This window comes from Anabrus simplex, chromosome X (genome assembly GCF_040414725.1).
Source record: "Anabrus simplex isolate iqAnaSimp1 chromosome X, ASM4041472v1, whole genome shotgun sequence".
NCBI classification, from domain to species: Eukaryota; Metazoa; Arthropoda; class Insecta; order Orthoptera; family Tettigoniidae; genus Anabrus; species Anabrus simplex.
In genome coordinates, this window is record NC_090279.1 from 1502031 (window position 1) to 1526652 (window position 24622).

At 39.1% G+C, this 24622-nt stretch overlaps 1 protein-coding gene across 1 annotated transcript in view; it reads left to right on the forward strand.

The window, feature by feature from the left end:
- LOC136885956 (uncharacterized) overlaps positions 1–24622 on the forward strand; it is a 49752-nt gene that overhangs the window by 12334 nt on the left and 12796 nt on the right. The window contains exon 4 of the mRNA XM_067158656.1: positions 23115–23197. Within this exon, the coding sequence (XP_067014757.1) occupies positions 23115–23197 (83 nt within the window). The remainder of the gene's footprint in view (positions 1–23114; positions 23198–24622) is intronic.

Below are 24622 nucleotides of genomic sequence, written 5' to 3' on the forward strand. Positions count from 1 at the left end.
TAAGCTTATTTGTGTCTACCACAACCGTGCCTCCAGATTGCACATTTCTAATAGTTAATTCATAGATCAGCTCCTCCTTGCGCAAATAGTTAAGATGGAGAACATCGCGAGGGCCGGGCATGATGACAAACCAATTTTGAAAACAAACGGAAAAATCAAAAAATTCCAGCAACTGAGAAAATTGTTAGAGTTCGAATCAAAGCAATGTTTAGCCGTAAAAAGGGGCTAAATTGAGACCCATTCAACCACGCTCTGCTACCACTTGTTACCGCGTTTTGGTGGATTAGCAGAGGTGAAAGAAGGTGCGGGGGTGAACAGGTCTCAAAATACGAAATTAAAGTTAAGATAAAATTTAACAAAGTTATATTTTCTTTTCAAGATTAAGAAAAAAACAAATAGAACAGGTACTTAGTAGCCGAAACACAATTTGAAAATGTACAATTACAGTGATTACAGGATTTGGCCTCCGAGAGCCAGACACACAATTCTTGAGCTATAAGCTCAACCTTACGATATACAGAATTCAACAAAGGGGCAGAAGACCCCAATCATGCCCTGGAGCACTTGCTCCCAATTAAACAGTAACGCCTCCTTGAGGCACGCATAATCAAATTTTAAGAAAGAGCGACCCACTCTTTTAAGTTCAAGCCTATCAAAGGCCACACCAAATTCCACCTTCAAGTTGTCCTCCAAGGACACATACTCAGGGGTAAAAATACCCAACCTACTGAGGCCTATTCAGAGAAGAAACAGAAGTATTACATGGCCTCTAGAATACCAACTTGAGCGGAGGCGTTCTTGCACTCCTAATATACTTTATATAAAACCTACTTGGCCCTAGGCCATTACTGCAAGGGCTAATCTCATACTAAAGAGGTGACTTATATGAGAATTTACATTACGTTAAGGAAGAAACGGTTGAGAAAATAAGTTCACCTCAATGCAATACGAATGGGAGCTCGAGAGGGTTAAGCACTCTCTATCCCAGTTTGTAGTTTACAAAGATAGGATTGACACTAAGTGTCTTTACAGATTAGAGGAAAGTTACATGGTGAAAGGCTTCGGACCTGCCCCGAGAGTGAAACTGCTGAGCTAGCAAGAAAAGAAGTTAATAAACGGCCATTACCTTGTGGTTGAACTGCTGCCCGAAGAAAGAGGCGCTTCCCGCCCCCTGCTACGTACTTTACACACTGATAGGTGTTACTGAAGTGGCCCGGAGACCCGAAAATCAGCAGTTTATAAACCCTCGCGGAAAGTTCGAGGCGTTTCAGGAATGAGAACACCCTCCCACAAGAATTTTATTGGTTAGGGTTAAGCAACATATCCAAGTTGAAGAAGATACACCTGATTGGTCATAAATTAATTAAAGAAATTCGGGATTGGCTAATTTCAAACCTGGCGGAACGAAAGGATTAACATTGCCAACACAAACAATGACTGAAGGAAATTTAACAAAGACCAAACTTATGAACACACAATTTCTACAAAAACATAGTTCTTTCACTTCGCACTAGGGTGCATAATTGTAATTCTTCGGTAGTGCCATCTGGAAGAGAATGTCCACACTTCTTACTACAGGCAAAACAAAAAGTCATCGAAAACGACCCAGTTCAGATACTTCAAAATTTACAAGTAGTGACATCTTCTGAGAAACTTGAAAATTAACACATTAGATAAAGTTCAGACTTCCTCCAGCAGAGGAGTTTCAACTGGCGCAAAGTTTGAATTAGCGGCGTGGAGGTGTACCGCCCGGTACATTTATTATTATTATTATTATTATTATTATTATTATTATTATTATTATTATTATTATTATTCCAAAGACCACTGCTCTATATCATTTGGGAGCTGGTATCATTCCTACTAATACTTTTGAATTTGTAAATAGTTTTGTACACAAAGTAGTTATAAGATACATTGTTTTGTTACTGTTACAAGATATTTTACTAATTGCTTCCACATGATTCACCTTTGTTACCTTATTGATTATATTAATTATTGATTTCTGGATAATACAGTAATTTGTGATGCAAGTTGCATTTGATATGCTTGTTTGCTGTGAGCATTCACTTATGTACTACACAAATTGTAGCCATCTCGATGCAGGGGAAAAATATTGATGATTTATTGATGTTTGTTGTTTAAAGGGGCCTAACTTCGAGGTCATCGGCCCAGTGAAAAATATTCTTATTCTTCCTAATATGGTCTGTGGTGTTACTTGTCCATTGTGACTTACAATATTACTTACACATGCAATGGAATAAATGAGCCATTTGAGAGTTGTCTTGCCTTTCTGTTTCATACTTCGTAAGGGATAGTGTTTGTGAATAGGCCTTGTAAGTTACCTTAACATTCGTTACATGAATGAATTCTTCATTACCAGGATACACATTTGATCACTGTCATCGTCCACTTCATAGCATGCATGTCATCTTCTTTCAGTATGACTATGTTGCTATGGGGTATTTCATTACCCATTTATTGAGATATTCATGTCGCCATCTCTTCCAGGATTTCTGGGTTAGCTGCTGAAAATATAGCCTTGTGGGCATGGTTGTAATGAGAGGGGAAGTATTGTATAATCATGATCAGCGAGTGTAGTAATTGGCTCTTCTATAAGGAAAATGGGATGTAGTTAGTGAAGAAGTGTCAAAAGGGTCATCATTTAGCTTTGGTGAAAGGATGTGTTGTAAGAATGGTCCATTCTTTGTTGGTGAAGCGATAGGAATCCATCACTCATCTGAGGTAATATATCAGACTCTTGACAGCTGCTTCCCAGATTCCACCAAAGTGTGGTGCTGCAGATGGGATGAAATGTCATGTCATTCCCATGCCTGCAGTTGTTGGAAAAGTTGGTTTTCTGAGGGTTGTTTTTAAGAAAGGCCTTGATTTTTGTAGCTGCTCCAAAGAAGTTTGTGCCGTTTTTGCTGTAAATGTTCAGAGGTTGACCTCTATGAGAACTAAGTCGATAAAGTGCGGAGAGAATTGTTGTTGTGTTGAGATCAGTTATTATGTCTATGTAGACTGCCTTGGTAGCTAGGCAGTCTGGCCTTGTTCGATTTCACATGATTCTTTTTAGAATTGGGCCAGCATAATCTATGCTAGTTTTAAGGAATTGGTATGTTGGGCCTACAGGCACCATTTGTGTATTTTGCATTAATTTTTCTGAGGTATCTCCATTCAGCTTAGAACACTTGAGACGTGTATGAATGTGGCTTCTTTCCGCCCCCTGGGTGATGAGATCCTAAACTTGTCTCTCAGAGAGTTGAGTGCCAGGATGCAGTAGTCGAAGGTGTTCCGCCATCTTAATTATATTTGTGAGACAATGCAGAATTTCTAATGTTTCCACTCCACTGGTATTGGAGTATTGTGCAGTCTTCCACTGACAAGAAGATGGCCTTCTTAATCTGTGATTGGATTTATAGTATTTATATGAGTTGATAGTTTCCTACACAACATTAATGTAACATTTGTGTACAGGGTTCAACTCTGATATGAACAGTGGACTTTAATTTCACTCCGTGGGTTGTTTACGACTATCTCAGATAATTATATCTTACAAATCTCATGACTGGTCCGTATTGAAATGAACATTAATTCAACAGTATTACAAAAGTTTATCGAAATCCATGTATTCAATACACATTTGGTTCTTAAAATGAAGATTTAAATCTTGTTATACTATGTTAAGAGGACATGTTTCACCCATTGCATGGGCATTATCAGCTGTGATCTCATGCTTAAGGTAAGTTAGGACTGAATTTATAAAAAATAGTAATTATTGATAGAATTGAATGAAATTTGGTTTGTTGTCTCCTAGTGGTGAAGTAAGGCCATATACCAATTTTCATGAAGATAGCAAGAGAACTTTATGAGAAATTAACACCTACAATTTAAAATTTTTAAAAATCGATAAGCATAAAAAATGCTCCAGCTGAACATTTACTTCAAATATCACATTGAAAACTGGTGTACAGGCACTTCAAGGTATGGAAACAATTTTAACAGGGAGAAAGTCTGCATCTGTAGTCCATGAATTTGAGGGAAAATGTGGTTTTTGTGTTTATGTTTTTCCTAAAATGATGCTAAAAACATACCCCCTTGAAGGCTACTACCTTTTAAAGTATCAACATTATAAAAAATTCCTCCTGTTAATATCAAGACAATACAGGTGTTACAACCCATGAAATTATCATGGAATTTGAAACCAAATTCGTTCAGCTGGAACATTTTAAATACCGAATAATGTATATATGAAAAGAAAAAAAAAACATTTTCGTAAGTAAAGGCTAGTGGATGTGGACTCAACCGGACATTTAAATGTCACGCTAGCACTTCAAAAATGGCGGAACCCGGAAAATATCACCCGCAAATCTTCCGCAATAGTCCGGTGTACAATAATAATGTGCACAAATTGAAAAATCGATCATTTTTACTTGTTCCACTAAAAACTCAGTCCCAGCCTCCCTTAAGGGATAAAAATTATTATCCTGATTATTCTAGTGAATGTGTTACATAGAGGAACGTGTGTTATAAAAATGAGGAAACTTTTTGTAAGTTCACAAACAACAATTTACACAATTAAGACACGTCTGAAAAATATTTGGTGAGAGGATGTGAGTTTGTGTTATAAGAGTGATCCATTCTTTGTTGGTGAAGCGATAAGAATCCATCACTCTTTTGAGGTGACATATCAGATCCTTGAAAGCTGCTTTGCAGATTCCACCAAGGTGTGGTGCTGCAGGAGGGATGAAATGCCATGTCAGTCCTATGCCTGCAGTTGTGTGAAGAGTTGGTTTTCTGAAGGTTGGTTTGCAGAAAGGCCTTGATTTCTTTAGCTGCTCCAAAGAAATTTGTGCCATCTCCTCTCCTCCGACACACCCCTTCCCTCAATACCACAAAGATACAATTACAAGAAGTGCAAGTGTCATACATTCTGATGCTGCAAAGGCAACTGGTTCACACCTGGAGAAAACAGTGCAAAGCCAGAGGGGTGTTTCCAGGTTTTCTCGGGAAATAAGAAAGGAAATCAGCAGTTACAATGTTTATTAAATAAATAATGTAGAAATAACGAGAAAATTGAGGAAAATTCTAACAATGATTAATATATTATATTTCAGCACTTGGCCTTGAGCTAGAAGTTGCCACAGGCTGTGCGAACAAGAACAAATAGGTAAGACTGTGTCTTACGATAGCTGTGAAATGAGATTACAATCTCCAAATAATTAATTTACGTTGAAGGCTGGTTAAGAAACCAGACCATATAAGTGGAATAATTATAAATACTTGAAAAGTAAAGCTATCAAAACAACAAGGTTAAAGATAGGAATTTTGAGAAAATTTACGGTGTAGCACAACAGTACTGAAATTGAGTCTTAACACACAAGTCTCCACCGGGGAGTAATAAGTTCAAAAAACGGGGACGTTTTGTCCAGTATCTTCATTATTCGTTTAGGAACTATAGTAAATGAGTTTGCAGACGAACCAGCCGACATTTGGGTAAAACATGTCCATAGACACAAATTAGGTAAAACTAGTCATTAAAAAATAATTCAATAGATACTGGTGCGAAGACCAAGCCTAAGCCAGTGTTATCATGTTCAAATGAAAAGTACGAGGCCGACAAGGCCACGTCGGTGCAGCTGGCTGGCTAACATGCTTAGAGCAAACTAGACCTGAGCGATGAAGGCGAGGTAAACAACCTCGAGTTGACTGTAGCTAAGATGCACGCTGAAGAGAAGTTGCTATTACATATGCGTGCAGCGAATATGTTTCTCAAGAAGGTACAGCACAGTAACTGCTGCGGAACACCAGGCGGCGATTCCGGCCAAATCCGGAATGATAAGGCGAAGCATACAGGCAGGCATGTCACTTAAATAGCACAAAGGAAGATTCCAGATGCTACGCAACATAGTACTGGAAAACTAACAAAAGTAATTTACAAACTGTGCATGGAAATCTTAACAAAAAATAACCAAACATTAAGAAAAGGGGAACCCAGAAAGAATATCCTTAAAATTTACAATTAATAAATATAATAAATACTAAATGCAAATAATGAAAAGAATCAATAAAGGAACAAGAAAGCGCGGAAGGATACACTTTCGGTACCAATCAAGAGAAAAGTTGCCGGTGACGTAAGCAGTCATGTTAAGGTGCTGCAACCAATCAGAAACCAAGAAGGAATGACGTAGGGCAGCGCAAAGTGAAGGAAAATACGTGAACAGAGTTCGTTCAACCGGTAACATGAGTGCACGTCGAAGGAAACTTGTAAGCAATCAACGAAAAGTAGCCAGATAGAAAAAAGTAATTAAGGTAAGAACAGCATGTAACTTAAATTTAGAGAAATATGAAAGGTACCGAAAACAGCGAAAATTATCATCAAATGGCACGTTCATGATCGAATGAACCATACTGGGGGGAGGGCAAGAAAAGAAAAGAAAAAATATTATTTCGGGGCTTACAAACAAGATTACAAACTCGTCAAGAACTGTCAAAGAGATAGAAGGCATACTGACGTAATGGGTCTAACAAAGAATCCATTACTAGTGCGGATCTTTACCACCCTAATTATTTTATCCTGTCCTGAAAAAACTTGAACAACTCTGCCTAATGGCCATACTAAGGGAGGACTTGGATCCCGCAAAAGAACCAAATCGCCTTCTTTGATGTTGGGTTGCTCAAATTTCCATTTACTCCTTTCCTGAAGCTGCCCCAGGTATTCCAGGCGCCAGCGCTGCCAGAATCTATCACGAGCAGCCTCCACTTTCCTCCACAAAATTGGCAAAGATAAATCGAGTCTCTGGAGCAGCGCCGGAGGAGAGGAGACCATGGATTGTCCTATCAAAAAATGTGAAGGGGTAAGGGGAAGAAGATCTTGAGGGTCAAAGGGGTGAGTGGTCTAGAATTTATCACACCTTCAATCAAAACAAGTAACGAATTAAATTCTTCATAAGAAAGAAAAGATGAATTGATAGTTCTCAATTCCAAGGCAGTTAGAAATTCTCGAGGCCTTAAAGGTTGATCTAGCACAAAAAATTTCCATCTGAGAACATAAGCCATAACTCTTACGAGCTTGTGAAAAGTGGAAAATTTGTGAAGCAATCGATAGGTCGTAATAGCCACATGCGCAGAAATTAAAGTTCTGCGAACTTCAATTTGCTCAACAGACTCTAAATTAGGATGGCTAGGCCATAGAGAGGTAGATTTGATAAGCTACATAGGACCGTGCCAATATAAAGCAAGGTTAGCTAAACGCTTAGGACTACAACCTCTAGAAATCACATCAGCAGGATTCTCGCGAGTGGGAACGTAACGCCAGGAATCCACTGAAGTTCGTTCCTGAATTTTAGCAACTCTGTGAGACGCGAAAGGCTACCAATGATATGAAGGCTTGGCAAGCCAAGACAAAATGATAGTCAAATCAGTCCAGAAGAATGTTTGAGAAATGGGGACCTTTATATTTTGTTGTATTTTATCAGACAGTTCTATGGCGAGTAGGGCTGCACGAAGTTCTAACCGAGGCAATGTAATGACCTTCAGAGGAGATACCTTGGATTTCGAAGATACAAGATTGAAAAAAAATGGTTCATTTCGAGAGACAAGATAAGCGCAGCACCCGTATGCTTTTTCAGAACTATCAGAAAACAAATGAGTTCCAAAATATCAGCGGGGGGATGTTTAATGAGAACTCTAGGTATGAGAATATTAGAAAGTTCATGAAGGCTGTCTCTATATTTGATCCATTTTTGAAGAAAACTAGAGGACACAATGTCATCCCAAATAGTTTTCAATGTCCACAACTCCTGCATAAATAGTTTAGCCAAGACAATAATGGGAGCTAAATATTGCAAAGGATCAGTGATTTTTGCAATTTCCGAAAGGATTTGACGTTTGGTAGTAGGTGGCTCTGCAGAGTGTCAATTTATAAGTAAAGATGTCCTGCTTAGGACTCCAATATACACCGAGAGCTTTGATGGTAGTATCTTCCTTAAATAATTCTACGCAACCATTAATCCGATCTCTATCCTTAAAGACGTTTAGAAATTGGTCGTGATTGGAACACCACGTATGTAAGACGAATCCACCACGTCCAAGTAATTGAACCAAACCCTTAGCGACCTGGGTGGCTTCTGAAATTGAAGAAAAAGAAGACAAGAAATCGTCCACGTAAAAGGACGTAGTTAGCGCCTGACTTACCTCAGGAAGAAAGAGATGACCATCCAATTTGGCAAGATGGTGAAGAGTCCTGATCGCCAAAAAGGCAGAAGGCATAAGTAAGATTTTTTAACCTGAAGACCTTTAGCGGCTTCTTAGGATCATCACGCCAGAGAATACTTTGCAGGTCACGCTGAGCAGGGTCAATCAGAATTTGTCTATATATCTGCTGAATGTCGGCCATCACCGCGACAGGAAATAATCTAAAATTCAACAAGATAATAGATAAATCAACTTGAATAGAGGGACCAGTCAAAAGAGTATAATTCAAAGAAATTCCTTGATCATCCAGGGCTGAACCATAAAATACTACTCAAATTTTCTTAGATTTTTCATTTTCACTCTTCCAAACAGGATGATGATTAAGATAAACAGAATCTACGACGCTAGTGTCTTCAATTTTCTTTACAACTTCCATGTGGTCTAGAGCTTCATACTCTTCCTTAAATTGAGTATATTGAAGTTTGAGACAGGAATCATTTTTAAATTTTGATTCAATAGCCATGAAGGCCTTAAGAGCATGAGGCTTAGTATTAATTAAAACAGGGGGATTGGAGACGCGAGGAAGTTGGACCACGAATCTACCATCACAATTACGAAAAGTAGTTTGTTTATAAAGCTGTTCACAAACTTGCTCCTGCTCAGAGATTTGAAGGCAATCTGAAGAACACTCTTCCAATTTCCAAAACCTTTCCAAATTGTATTGATCCTGAGCAGAAATAAAATGACATTGGGGTTTAATAGTCATAGAATTCTTAGGAAGACTCCCAGTAAGAATCCAACCCCACTTAGTTTTACGGGCAAACACATTAGGCATAATTTGTACCTTCTCAGGTAATAATACTTGCCAAAAAATATCAGCACTCAATAAAAGATCTATAGGTGCACTCTCAAAGAAGTTAGGGTCTGCTAGTTTAACTTGAGGGGGAATGGTCCAGTCTTTAATATCAAAGGAAAGATGAGGTGTGTTACTACTGATAACTTTCATATTTAAACAATTCAAATTAAACAGAACATTGTTTTGAACAGAATCCCTAATACAGATCCTCATAAAACTAGTGGAAGATGTTCTGTTGTTATTTATGCCTGTGACTTCCACATCGGTAGGAATTTTTTTGCAATCCTAACCTCTCTATCAGATTTTTCACTAATAAAATCGTGAGTGGCGGCATTATCCAACAGACATCGAACCAAGTTCCATTGGCCTCCCGAATCCTTGATTTGAACAACAGCTGTGGAAAGCAGTACTGAGAACCTCTCAAAGAGGATGAACCCTGAGTAAAAGTTTGTGCACTAGCAGATGGAATACTATCTTGAGCAGAGTCCGCCAATGAAGTATTAACTCCTGTTTTGTTGTGGCGATGTATTAAAGAATGATGTTTAGAGCCACAATGCTTACAAGAATTAGTAGAGTTGCATTTGTTTAGCAAATGGTCGCTGGATAGGCAATTAAAGCAACGCTTGTTTGCTTGAAGAAATATCCTTCTATCATCTATGGACATCGATTTAAATTTAGGGCATAAATACAACAAATGTCTCTCTGAACAACATCCACATTTCGAGAGTTCGGTCTGAACATTCAACACCTGAGGTTTTGAAAATGATTTGAACTTAGAAACCTTTGACGGCAGCAAAATTTGTTCGTCAATTTCACAGGCTGGCCATTCATTTGAAAATCAACAGCTGAAAGAATTTGACATCTCTGCTTCAAAAATTGAATAATAGTTTTATAAGTAACTGTTTGAGAATTGGAAATCTCAGACTCCCAGATTTTTAAAGTATCTTGATCGAATTTGGAAGAAATCAAACACACCAAAAAAGTATCCCAGTGCTCAGCTGGTTGATTCAAAATCGCCAAAGCTTTAACATGCAATTCGACAACATCCAATAGTGCTCTGAATGTTTGAAACATATCTATTCTAGTAGCAGGTAAATTAAATAGGGCTTGCATATGTCGATGTATCCTCAGACGGGGGTTCGCATAACGTTCCTTCAAGAACCCTAGAGCAACTTTGTAATTATCACCAGTAAGCGAAAGAGACTCAATGAGTTTCAACGCTGAACCTTGTACCGAAGAAGGAAGGTAATGAAATTTTTGAATATCAGGAAGTGTCTCATTCTGGTTAACTAAAGAGTCAAATAACTCAAAAAAGGAATCCCATTCGTCTTCATTACCACAAAATTGCGGAAGCTGAATTTTAGGCAAAGAGGCTTGAGCAGAACTATCAGGAGTTTTCAGCAATCCTGAACGGTGAGTGGAATTTGAAAGCTCTTCCTGCTTCAAGGAATGAGTAAGACGTCTAATAATTTGAACTGCTTGAGCGTGCCCTTCATAGTAAAGATTCTCAACCTCCTCCCGATCTACTGACTGCTCCGGGCATTGAATTTCCAAATTGGTTTGGGCTTCATCATAACGACTGTACGCCACTTCATAATTTTTCAACCTTTGGACAAGATTGTCAACATTGCAAGTTTCGTCTTCCCAACTGGAAAGGAACTTACGAAACAGGCTTAGCTGCCCCTTGTAGGCAGCGCGAGCTCGTATCAGCTTGTCCTCGGGCGGCATGCTGGCATCCGAGTTAACTGGGGCAACTGCAGGCTGCATCAGTAACCAGTATGAAGTGACTTAAAAACAATCTTCTGAAACAGTAGGAATCAAAATTAGTGCAAAATAGGGAAAAAAATCTCCTGATCCCGGGTTTCGGCACCATATGGAGAAAACAGTGGAAAGCCGGAGGGGTGTTTCCAGGGTTTCTCGGGAAATAAGAAAGGAAATCAGCAGTTACAATGTTTATTAAATAAATAATGTAGAAATAACAAGAAAATATGGAAAATTCTAACAATGATTAATATATTATATTTCAGCACTTGGCCTTGAGCTAAAAGTTGCCACAGGCTGTGCAAACAAGAACAAATAGGTAAGACTGTGTCTTACGATAGCTGTGAAATGAGATTACAATCTCCAAATAATTAATTTACGTTGAAGGCTGGTTAAGAAACCAGACCAAATAAGTGGAATAATTATAAATACTTGAAAAGTAAAGCTATCAAAACAACAAGGTTAAAGATAGGAATTTTGAGAAAATTTATGGTGTAGCGCAACAGTACTGAAATTGAGTCTTAACACACAAGTCTCCACCGGGGAGTAATAAGTTCAGAAAAAAGGGGACCTTTTGTCTAGTATCTTCATTATTCGTTTAGGAACTATAGTAAATGAGTTTGCAGACGAACCAGCCGACATCTGGGTAAAACAAGTCCATAGACACAAATTAGGTAAAACCAGTCATTAAAAAATAATTGAATAGATACTGGTGCGAAGACCATGCCTAAGCCGGTGTTATCATGTTCAAATGAAAAGTACGAGGCCGACAAGGCCACGTCGGTGCAGCTGGCTGGCTAACATGCTTAGAGCAAACCAGACCTGAGCGATGAAGGCGAGGTAAACAACCTCGAGTTGACTGTAGCTAAGATGCACGCTGAAGAGAAGTTGCTATTACATATGCGTGCAGCGAATATGTTTCTCAAGAAGGTACAGCACAGTAACTGCTGCGGAACACCAGGCGGCGATTCCGGCCAAATCCGGAATGATAAGGCGAAGCATACAGGCAGGCATGTCACTTAAATAGCACAAAGGAAGATTCCAGATGCTACGCAACATAGTACTGGAAAACTAACAAAAGTAATTTACAAACTGTGCATGGAAATCTTAACAAAAAATAACCAAACATTAAGAAAAGGGGAACCCAGAAAGAATATCCTTAAAATTTACAATTAATAAATATAATAAATACTAAATGCAAATAACGAAAAGAATCAATAAAGGAACAAGAAAGCGCGGAAGGATACACTTTCGGTACCAATCAAGAGAAAAGTTGCCAGTGACGTAAGCACTCATGTTAAGGTGCTGCAACCAATCAGAAACCAAGAAGGAATGACGTAGGGCAGCGCAAAGTGAAGGAAAATACGTGAACAGAGTTCGTTCAACCGGTAACATGAGTGCACGTCGAAGGAAACTTGTAAGCAATCAACGAAAAGTAGCCAGATAGAAAAAAGTAATTAAGGTAAGAACAGCATGTAACTTAAATTTAGAGAAATATGAAAGGTACCGAAAACAGCGAAAATTATCATCAAATGGCACGTTCATGAACGCGTGCACTAACACCAGAAAGGTCGACGGGGTAAGTAATTGTATACACAGCATCAGTCGAGTTGGTAATGGCTGATGTTCATGAAGTGGATGGGCTGAGATTCTGCATACCTTTCATCTCTCGATATTAGTGGCCACCTAATATCTAATATCATGAGGGGCTATACCTGCAAGTGAATACAATTTCTGTATGGGTGTTGGTTTTAAACAGCCTGCAATTAGCCTGCAGGTTTCATTCAAGGCAATATCGACTCTTTGTGTGAGCTGACTTATATCACACTGGATAAGTATATTCAGCAGCAGAGTAGCAGAGTGCTAGAGCAGTTGTCCTTACTGTCTGGGGATGGGCACCCCATCCAGAACCAGTTGTTACCATATTCAGTAGGAAGTTTTGTGATGAAACGTTTGCCTTCAGTTTCGTGTAGTGTGTGGTGAAGGTCAGCAATTGATAAAGGGTAACACCAAGGTAAACTGGGGTATTGCTGTGTTCCAGCTCCATTCCTTTCCAATTCATACTCAGCATTACTTTCAAAATTTCACTAACAGCAGAGGATCGTTATAACCAAAGGCTGTACTGGGGATGGTGTTACTATTCTTGCGCACTCGTGATGTCAGAGAAAGGATGCGACTGAGAACAAAATATAAAGTGAGAAACATTTTCTAGCCAAAATCAGAAGATATACTACCAGGAATGGAATTGGGGCCATCTCGCATAAAATTTGGAAGGAAGCAGCCGTAGGTATAAAGACTAAATTGTATGAACTGTTTTCATATGTACAATCAAATTAATCAAATGAAAAAAGATCTTTTAACCAATTACAAGTGTTACAACATTTCTAAATCATTTTTTGTGAGTATGTGTTGTAAGAGTGGTCCATTCTTTGTTGGTTAAGTGATACGAATTGAGCACGCATTTGAGGTGCTGTATCAGACCCATGACAGCTGCTTTGCAGATTCCACCAAAGTGTGATGCTACATGAGGGATGAAATGCCATGTCAGTCCCATGCCAGCAGTTGTGTGAAGAGTTGGTTTTCTGTGGGTTGTTTTGCAGAAAGTCCTTGATTTCTTTAGCTGCTCTGAAGTGGTTCATGCCATTATTACTATAAATGGTAAGGGGTTGACCTCTATGAGAACTATGTCGATAAGAGAGAAATGTTGTTGTGGTGAGATCAGGTATCATGTCTATGTAGGCAGCCTTGGTAGTTAGACAGTCTGGTCTTGTTCAATCTCACACCATTTTTTATGTGAATTGGACCACCATAGTCTATGCTAGTTTTAAGGAATGGTTACATTGGCATTACATGCACCATTTGTGTATGTTGCACTAATAGTTCTAAGGTATCTGCATTCAATTTATAACGCTTGAGATGTGCATGAGTGTGGCTTATTTCCATCCTCCTTGCTGATGAGATCCTAAACTTGTCTCTCAGAAAGTTGTGTGCCAGCATAATGTAGTTGAAGGTGTCCTGCGATCATAATTATATTTATGAGGTGATATGATAGAGAATTTCTAATGTTTCCATTCCACTAGTATTGGAGTATTGTGCAGTCTTCCACCAACAAGAAGATTGCCTTCTTGGTCTATGCTTGGATTTATAGTCATAATATGAGTTGGTAGTTTCCTATACAACATTAATATGACATTTATGTACAGGGTTCAACTCAATACGAATATGTTACAGTTACAATATGTTACAAATCTCATGACTGGTCCACATTGAAATGTACATTAATTCAACGATGTTACAAAAGTTTATTGAGATCCACCTATTCAATACACATTGGATTCTGAAAATTAAGATTTACATCTTGTCATACTAATTTAACGGGACATGTTTTGTCCATTGCATGGGGATCATCAGCAGTGATGTCATGCCTAAATTATAAATATCAGGATCTTGCTTACTCTAGTCAGAGTTTTACTTAGAGAAACATGTTTGTTATAAAAATGAGGAAACGTGTTGTAACTTTACAAATGACAATTTACACTATTACAACACATCTAAATATATTTGGGGAGAGGATGTGAATATGTCATCTAAGAGTGGTCCATTTTTCGTTCGTGAAGCGATAAGATTCCATCACTCTTCTTTGGTAATATATCAGATTCTTGACAGCTGCTTCCCAGATTCCACCAAAGTGTGGTGCTGCAGGAGGGATGAAACGCCATGGCAGTCAGGTGACTACGATTTTGTAACTGCATCTCTTTTCTGTACAGCATTAAATTAACATTCGTTCAAGTCATCTCAGTAGCTTGGGGTTAGCCCTTGCAGCATCAGGCCGTGAGCCCAATTAGTGTTTTATACGTAATTTTCTTGGAGTGCAAGTGTACACCTCCATTCATTTTAGTGTTCGGGCCAGTAATTTAACCTGTTCTTCTTTCGATGAAGGCCCAGTTGTTTGGGTAATAAATAACCCTGTGTACAAAATTGTGAAGTTGTAGGTTGGACCTAGAGAGGCCAGAATATTGTAAGATTTTTTGGTATAATGTTGCCTTGAGTGGGCTGTAACAAATTGGGAGCGCAGTCTCCTTGGTTAAAGTTGGAGAGCATGTAAGCTCTTTTCAGATAGTGCTAATATTACTGTAACATTGAGGGGTGCCCCTAGAAGGCTGTAAAATTTGTATCAGTTGGAGCAAGGAGCTCTGTTTTGGGAGATTTCTCTCCTGGTCTATGTAAAAGTTAATTGGCGATATTGTAAAGTTGGAAATTAGGGGCTTGAAGCCCAAATCTGTTAAATTCCCTATTCTGGCATTTCTACTTTTTATCAAAACTGTCATTGTAGCTGATAGATTGTTGTTAAGTTTGATTTTTGAAAAGAAATATATCCTTTATTATTTTAAAATATAAAAATGATATACCCATTCAGCCCACCCCTTCTTTCACCTGTCTGTGATCCACAAAAACCCATTAACAAGTGGTAGCAGTGTGTGGTTGAATGGATCTAGATTAAGTCCTTTTTGTCAGCTAAACGTACGATCATCTCTGACCTCTAAGAATTTTCTCGGTTGCTGGAAATTTTTCCATATTGTTAACCTTTCTTTCAACATCAGGTCGTCACGAAGTCCTTGCTCTCGGGTACTTGCACAAGGAGGAATTGATTTATGAGTTACTCATTAGAAAGGTCCACGGTTAGAGGCACGGTTGTGGCAGATATTGCCAAGGTCAAGGAGTCATTGGAATTTCCTATTTCCATCTCAGTCTTTGGTGAAAAAGATTTCGATGAGGCTCTATCCACCATCACATACAATACCACTGAGCTAGTGTCTGTAGTGAGTTTTTTGATGTAAGTGATTCATCTGCTAATCGACTTAAGAGAGTCCAGGCTAGACTGTTCCATTTCTATAACAGGGCTAGGGACCTATTGTCTCTCATATTAAATGAGAATCATGCTAAGGGGGCTAGTAATCTGGTTGAACATCCCCCGGATATGTCTAATGGAGTTAGTCAATTGTTGACTGGGGCAGCTGCTCCCAAAACCGGCCAAGTCCCTTTAATGTACTTGGCTACTGAGAAGGATTCTTGTAAAGGTGTAGAAAGTAGGAAATCTGTGGCAACTCAACAAACTTCTGCCCCATTGGAAACTGAGTCTGGTCATCCTAGACAAATTCCACCTTAGTTTTTAAATAATGCTGTGTTAGAGAACTCTCAACCTTCTATGCCGTCACCAGTCGTGTCACCCGGTTTCAGTAGTCTGCCTCATCCATTGGCTATGTTGCTGAAGGGCATTTCAAAATTCTCTGCCAACTCAACTAATGAAGTAATTTATTTCCTAAAATTCTTGGTAGAATTTCAAGATCACGCACTAGTGTTCTCCCTATTGCATTCTCGAACACTTCATATTATGCATCCATATTCCGTAGGCGTCCTTTTGGACAAAATAGTTAAACCTATAGCTGTTAGATCATCCATAGAAGAATTCCGTGCCCACCTCCTGGTAAATTTCATTCCGGCCTGAGCCATGTCATCATTAATCCAAAAGTTATATTTTAGGGTACAACGATTGGATGAAAATCTTGCGGACTTCATCCAAGATATCATGTTTTATACCCGGGTGTTCGCTCTGCGTTTTTCCGAAGACCAAATAGTGCAAACTATTGTTGAAGGTATCTCTCCACCCTATAGGTGTTACCTATGTTTCGCGTCTCGTCCTCAAACCTTTTCAGTGTTAGAGGCTATGTCTGTATCAGCTGAAGGAGTATGGTATGCCGACACCTTACGAATTGCGAAGGAGCCCCCTCCGTCTTCTAAGAGTAATCGGCCTCCACATCGCCGAACTTTCACCACCCTCAAATGTTATGCTTGTGGGTCAACGGAACATCTTCGAAGTAAATGCCCATTGATAAAACCGAGTGGGACAAACAATGGAGCAGGGTCATCTCAAGGTTGCTTTAAAAGTGGCTCGTTTACTCACCTCGCCAAGAATTGCACTAATGTCTTTAGCACCCCCTCGTGCTCAACTTCTGGTGCAACCTCAGCGAACTGTGATATTAGGAAATGACTAGTGTCGTCGGCTGAGTCAGTATGTTAATCTTCCGGAGGCTCAGCCCCTGTTTAACCCAGTACAATCTCTAGTAAGGGTGAAATTATTTCTAATGTATCATTTGAAGGCCCCAGAGAATGTCTCAGAATTGCGGCAGAGACCCCTGCATTTGTGCCATTCCTTAGAATTGAAGCAAATAATGAACCCATTACCGCTCTATTAGACTCAGGGAGTGTGTGTTCCATAATTTCGGGAGAATGGTACTCAAAATTGAAAACTGTTAGTAAGTTTCCTGATTATTGTTCGTCTTCTGTTAAATGTGTTTCGGCTAACTCTTCTCGATAAGACATTTTATGTTTCATTTTTGCTAAAATTCGTATTTCAAAATTTACCTGGAGAATAAAATTATTTGTTGCTAAACACTTGTCTTGCCTTGTAATTTTGGGGGCCAATTTCATGTCTTATACTGGTCTGGTGCTCGACATTCAGAGCAAGTCGTGCACCTTCAAATTTGCTAATAATTGTAAGATTCCTCTTTTAAAATGAATTGTGCATCATGTTCTTCTGTTTCGCCTACCCGGGATGAGATGTCGTTAGATCTTAGACATCTACCAGAAGAGCAGGCTGTAAGTATTCGTAAGTTGTGTCAGTCCTTTGCCGATATATTTTCGGATACTCCTGGTGTTACTAACCTTATCGAATATAAGATTGAGATCACGGATTCGATTCCAGTTAAGTTTCCGCCTTATAGGCTATCTCAACTTAAAATGAAGGCTCTTAAGTAAGTCATCGATCAGGTGCTAAAGGATGGTAAAATTCGACCTTCTAAGTCGGCGTATTCTTCGCCCATTTTTCTTGTGCCGAAATCGCAAGGTGGCTTCAGGCCTGTCATTGACTACATGGCTTTGAACCGTAAAGTGGTGTTACGATCTGGGCCCCTTCCTGATCTTCACTCTTGTTTTTCATGGTTTCGGAAAGCCAAGTTCTTTATCATCCTTGATCTTAATCAGGCGTACAACCAGATACCTCTAGCTGAAGAATCAAAACATCTAACATATTTTGCCACGGATTGGAACTTGTATGAGTACAATCGCGTGCCTTTCGGGATCCCCACGGGAGCAGCAGTTCTTACTAGACTGCTAGATAGGATTCTGGGATATCAGATTTGAATACCTGTTTCACTACCTCGATGATGTTGCTGTATTTTCTGAGACCTTTGAAGAACACCTAGATCATCTAAAGGAAGTACTCAATCGCCTTCGTACGGCTGGGTTGACCGTGAAGTTGTCTAAGGTAGCTTTTGCTAAACCTTCGATGTCGTTCTTAGGGCATATTGTGTCGCCTGATGGTTTTTCCATCGATCATTCAATAACACAGGCTATTCGTGATTTCAAACCTCCTAAGGACATCAATGGCATTGCTAGGTTTATAGGTATGGTGAATTTGTTCAGGAAATGTATTCCTAACTTCGCTAAAAGAGCGGCGCCCTTGAACTTACTCCGTAGGAAAGGCGTCAAATTTGAATGGGGACCGTCTCAGCAAGCCGCTTTTGATGATCTGAAATTAGCTCTTTGTAACTCCCCTGTATTAGCAATACCAGATTTCTCGAAGAAATTCATTGTCCAAACAGACGCCTCATCATCGGAGTGGCTGCTGTCCTCCTTCACGAAACAGAACTCGGAAGATGACCCATCGCCTATGCTTCTCGGACCTTCTCGGCTCAAGAGGCCAAATATTCCGTGCATGAACTTGATGGTTAGGCAGTTTTGTTTGCTTTAGAGAAGTTCCGCCTCTATCTGGAACATGTCAAAGTCGACCTAGAAACGTATAACCGAGCCTTAAGTTGGGTGTTAGGTAGGCCTCGTCGTACTGGTCGTATAACCCGCTGGGCCCTCAGGATTTCTGCTTTCCAATTTGATGTGAGGCATATTAGATGATCTGAAAATATAGTTGCGGATGGCCTAAGCCGCATGTTTTCTCACGAAGTAGAGACGACCGAACAGGAAGATAGGTCTTCTCTCCCCACGCCCATACATACGGGGATTAATGCTATTTTAACTCATGCCCCTATGTTATTTCGGAATATTGAAAAAAGATCCTGTGCTGGCTCCTATAATGGAAAATCTTTCTTCTGGGGATTATGTGGTCCCTTATGGGTTGAGAAACGGGGTTTTGTATTGCCCTTCGAGGCACGACCAAAAGATGAAAGTAGTGGTTCCAGCTGTGGTCGTACCTAGGATCTTCAAGTACTATCATGGGACCTTATTAGGGGGCATTTAGGCATCTTCAAAACTTGGGAAAAATATCCGAGAGATGTTTATTTGGAAAGGCATGGAGGGTGAAATTAGAGAAACGGTAAAAGCTTGTAAATTTTGTTTCCTTAGTAAGCCCGCATAGTCCTCTAAGCTAGGGCTATTGTCATCTCATCAAGCGTCTTGCCCCATTGAACGTCTATATATAGACGACGTCGGACCTTTCGCACAATCCAAAGGCAACGCAAATAAATGTATTCTGGTGTGTGTTGATGGTTTCACGAGATTTTCTTGGTTGTTTCCGAATAAGCTGGCTACCGCTCAGTCTACTATTTCTTGTCTGAATACTATATTTGTTTCTTTTGGCCCTTGTAAATATATTGTTTCTAATAATGCTAAGGCTTTCACATCTAACTTATTCCGCAAATTTTGCTTTGACCTGTCTATCTCACACGTAACGACCACCTCAGCTTATTACCCTCAACCGTTTCCGGCTCAGTGGGTCAGACGTAATCTCCTCTCTGCCTTAATTGCACTCCATGATGAGGATCATTCCAGGTGGAATACTTCCCTGCATTGGTTAGCTTTTGCTCTAAATTCGGCGGTTCATGAGTCATATAAGTTCACTCCAGCATCTCTCATGTTGAAGGTTGTTCCTAACACGCCGCGCTCTAATCTTTGGTCACTTAACGACATATTACCAGAGACAATAGATCCCGATAATATTAGAAATGTTTGGAAGAAGGCTTAAAGCAACCTAGAGTCTTCCCACGAAAAGGTTAGGGAAAGATATGATCGTGGACGGAGGCCCACCAATTTAAAGGTCGGACATCAGGTCATGGTTAAAATTATTTTTCCTGCGGGCAAGCCTATTCCCAGATTCCATGGGCCGTGCTTCATTCTAGATATTCTAACACCGGTTACATTATTGGTCAGTAACCCAGCCATGGAAAGGATATTTAGGGTTCACGTTTCTCAGGTGAAAACAGTGTAAATTCATTGCTGTTTACCATTAGCTACTAAATTTTGGCAGGAGTCGAAGGTTATCTTTCTTTTCAGAATTGTCGTCCATCTTAAAGTATACTGAGTGGAAATAAGGTGGACGTCTGCCCCTATTATTATAAGTAGGTATTTTGTGTACTGTTGTAAAACCTTCCCCTCAGAGAAATTTTTCTCTTAGCTAGTACCTGGTGGCCATTACCAAGCCTCCGTCTCTTTCATCCACGCATTGCTGTCACAAGGCCGCCCACCCCCCTGCCTCCTACAAATAATTATTGTACTTTTAAAACTCCAACAAAACAATCCCTGTCGCCCAGATATTATTGTTTCAGTACCTCCTCAGCCATCGGCGGCCGTGTCTCAACACCGGCGAGCGATACCGCTCCACTCTAGTGAAGCCTCCTTCTGAACGGTGCGCTGGAGCTCCATCTTTCTGGCAAGGGCTGAGGTGCGGTAACACTACTGCCAACTTATCTGGGGACTGCTCATTTATATCTGATCTGCGACGACCATCACCACGACAACCCCTCTCATAGTAACGGGAGAGGTGTATCTAAGGTTATTTGGGGGATCCGGGCGACCTCACCTCGGTATCGGCAGCGGCGTCCGGTCTTGCCGTCAGACTGAATTGGCATATCATAGACTTCCTAACTAGTTTCACAAACATTTTTCCCTCCGAAAAGAACTTACAGCAACAAATCTTTCGGCATCTATAAAACTTCAATTTGAATATTTTCTTCTTTCAAATTTCTTCTGTGTCACCCCAAGGAAGGACCTTTGGGGGTGGGGTGGGGGAGGTCTGTACCGGAAGGTACACCTTATCCCCGCATATTTAAGAGAAGTGCCTTAAGGAACTCTGTCTATCAAACAAAACGTGAAACAGCTACGGCTTGAAGTTGGGACATTGACCAGAAGATATCACCATTGAATTATTGGGTAATGTGTAATTTTGAAGTTGCCTAAACTGACTGCAATTGTTTGTTTTGTTTTGATTTTCGTAAAGACGTTTAAACTTTTCCCCATAGATGTCGTCACGTAAAACGGAGGTAATGCACTCTGGTGCAAGGTAAAATAATTAGTGATTTAAAGTTGTTTGGAGTTCTTATGTTTTCTCATCTAAATTGATGTTCAGTTATTTTGTTATTTCAAAGTTTGCAATACTTCTTTCGCATTCTGCAAGTTTTTTAATCTGGCTAATCACGAATTTTCTGTAATGATTTTTAAAGCAATTAAAGGTTTCTTGTACCCTTTGAATTTGTGAGAGTGTGTTCGGATTTAGTCCAGAACCCTCTCGATCAAACTCCTCCGGTATATAAGCTGTGGCCTTTCAAGCGACGTTGTCTTATTGATCGTCGAATTCTGAGTGTGTGTGTTAAGACATGAGGCGGGCGCCACATTCTTTGCCAGGCAGTTCACCAGCCCAGGTAATGGCCATCAGTTTTATATCTCTGTAGCTACCTCTGCAGACTTACACGAGGGGAAGGTTCGAATTTCTAACTATGTAACCTCCTGTTTTCTAAATTGTAAACTTTATTTCGGCCAATGTAAAATTTCATAAAGACTTTAATTGTAAATCGGGGATAGAGAGTGCGTTACCCTCTTGAGTTCCCCTTCAATTTAGTTTGAGGTGACTACGATTTTGTAAATGTTTCTCTTTTCTGTAAAGCGTTAAATTAACCTTCACTCTAGTCACCTCAGTAGCTTCGGATTAGCCCTTGCAGCATCGGGCCATGAGCCCAATTAGTATTTTATACTTAATTTTCGTGGAGCGGAAGTGTACGCCTCCATGCATTTTGTGTTCGGGCCAGTAATTTAACCTGTTCTTCTGTCCATGAAGGCCCAGTGGCTTGGGTAATAAATAACCCTGTGTACAAAATTGTATAATTGTAAATGGGGTCTAGAGAGGCCAGCATTTAGTAAGATTTTTTTGTATAATGTTGCTTTGAGTGGGCTGTAAGGAATTGGGAGCGCAGTCTCATGAGTAAAGTTGGAGAGCTTGCAAACTCTTTTCTGAGAGTGCCAATAATACTGTAACATTGAGGAGTGCCTCTGGAAGGCTGTAAAATTTGTATCAGTTGGAGCAAGGTGCTCTGTTTTGGGAGATTTCTCTCCTGGTCTACGTAAGCACTAATTGGCAATATTGTAAAGTTGGAAATTAGGGGCTTAAAGCCCAAATGCATTAAATTCCCTATTCTGGAGTTGCTGCGTTTCCATCCCCACATTTATGTGTACATATATTCTGCTGAATATTCACCAATATGTAGGCAGTTTTAAATTTACATTTTCAGAAATGATCCTCCTTTTCTATGCTATATTGTCTACTGCTATCCTACTGTGTGTTCCTTTTCAAGTTTTTATCTCTCTTATCAATTGTCCGGAAAATGGTGGTAAAAGGTACTTGGGTTAAGACGCAGCAGGTCGTTCTGCAAGTTAGGTCCCAAAAAGGGTAAAATATTAAATAAATACCTGGAATGTAAATTTTGTTGGTGGTGGTGGTGGTGATGATGATGATGATTATGATGATGATTGTTGTTGTTTAAAGGGGCCTAACATCTAAGGTCATCAGCCCCAAAGTAAATTTTAATGTAATAGCAGTTGTGTAGTATGATTTGAAGTAATTCCAGATGTTCTATTTGAGATGACTCTGTTTTTAAGCACAGAAGATAATATGAGTAGAAATTCGTCAATAATATAAATTTATTAAGGACGAGCTGTGTGTTTAATAGGAAAAAGTGTAAATTGTATAATACTGTATTTCATGAATTTGTGTTCTTCTCTCCTCATTTAATATTTAGTGATTGATAACGTATTTTTGTGTACCATTTGCCACCTCTTTTTCATTTAAAATGATTTTTGATTGTTCATTTCCATTCTATTATTTTTAAAATGGGAGGTAAGTTATTTGTACTCTTCTTGTGCCACTATGAAATATATTTTCTCAGCTGTTTCTTGTTTAGGCCTATATATTTTTATCCCCATACTTCTTTATTCTACTGTTCTTAATTTTTACTTACAGCCTTCCGATGATATTAAGGAGGAAGTATTCATAGAAGAACATACTGATGATCAGTTATTGCCGTACATCAAAGAAGAAACAAAGTAAATACACTAAGAATCCTATGCAATATGGAGTATTTTTCACCTATTCACACTGGTGTTCAATAGTGGTTGGTTTATATCCAAATCTGGCCATTTTCATCCATTTAATACCTTCTATACGAGGTTATATTTAAACAGTAATATTTTAAAATTCTATTGGTTCAAATTGTCTCAAAAATTTAGAAACTTTAAGATCATATTTAATGTTCTGTCATGTAGTTTTTTGACTATATGTCTACAAAAGAAATCTCCGGTAAAGCTCGATATTTTTGAAGTGTTTTTGTTTACAATACCTTTAAGGAACAATGAAAAATTGGTTTTCTTTCACTGTCACTGCATCGTTTGTTCATCACATTGTCATCGTATGAAATGCCATCTGCAACTATTACCTCCAGATATTCTCAGTGATTTTGTACGTTCGTACAAACTGGTGTTCACACACAACTGGTGACACACAGAAGAAGCCATGTTTGTAGATTATAAACTAAAACTAAAAATTCAAAATTTTAAAGTTTTATGTACATTGCAAACAACGTAATAATTTCAAACTAACTTTATTAGGATAATCGATAAAATGGTTGAGTTAAGTAGTGTGATAACTCAAAGAATATCATTTTAAATTTATTTATTTGGTTAGATTCTTTTTTGTGACCTTTTCTGGTCTTTTGTGTGTTAAGTCAGATTCCTCCATTTGTGGATGTTAAAGCAGATAATGTGTTGTTGACATGAAATGTTCAGATCATTAGTGCTGCATCTTAGATATCGTAGTTTTCAAAGAAAATTTCCACATTGTTGTAAGCATAAAAAATTGTGGTATTGACTTTGTTTCATCGAGTGTTGTGGTCACACTTGCTGATTGTCACCAATTTCCACTTTTCGTTTTAGTGCTCATTGTCAGTCAAGTCCTCGTAGGGTGTTCATTGCAAACACATTTACACAATTAGTATAAACTAATAAAATGGACAGCTACAAGTGAAGATTTAAATTTCTACAGGTTGCCTAAAATTCCGAATTCTTCAAGTAAAAGCAAGTAAATAATGATGTAATGATGTAATTTTGTAATATTGCTCACTGACATTGCAATGTACCACAAGTGTATATCCTGTTTTCAAACATTTCTTGCAGTAGTGTTTTTTGAACATTAGGTGAGCCATTGGACTATTTGCTAATTAATTTTTTGCTCTCACACCTTTGTCGGTTACCGTGTGAAACGATCTTTAATAATATCTGTGAAATGATTGTATAATCTCGGATTGGTGCTCTTAACCAAGCCATTGTATCGGCAGGTCGTGCAATGGCTAGTCATAGCCTAAGGTTTGACTTCTAACCAGATTAGTAATGGAAACAAAAGATTCTGATACGTTTGTTTGATTCTTTTGGTGGTTTTAGTCTTCTCGACTGTTATGTTATGCATTGAATTGTTCC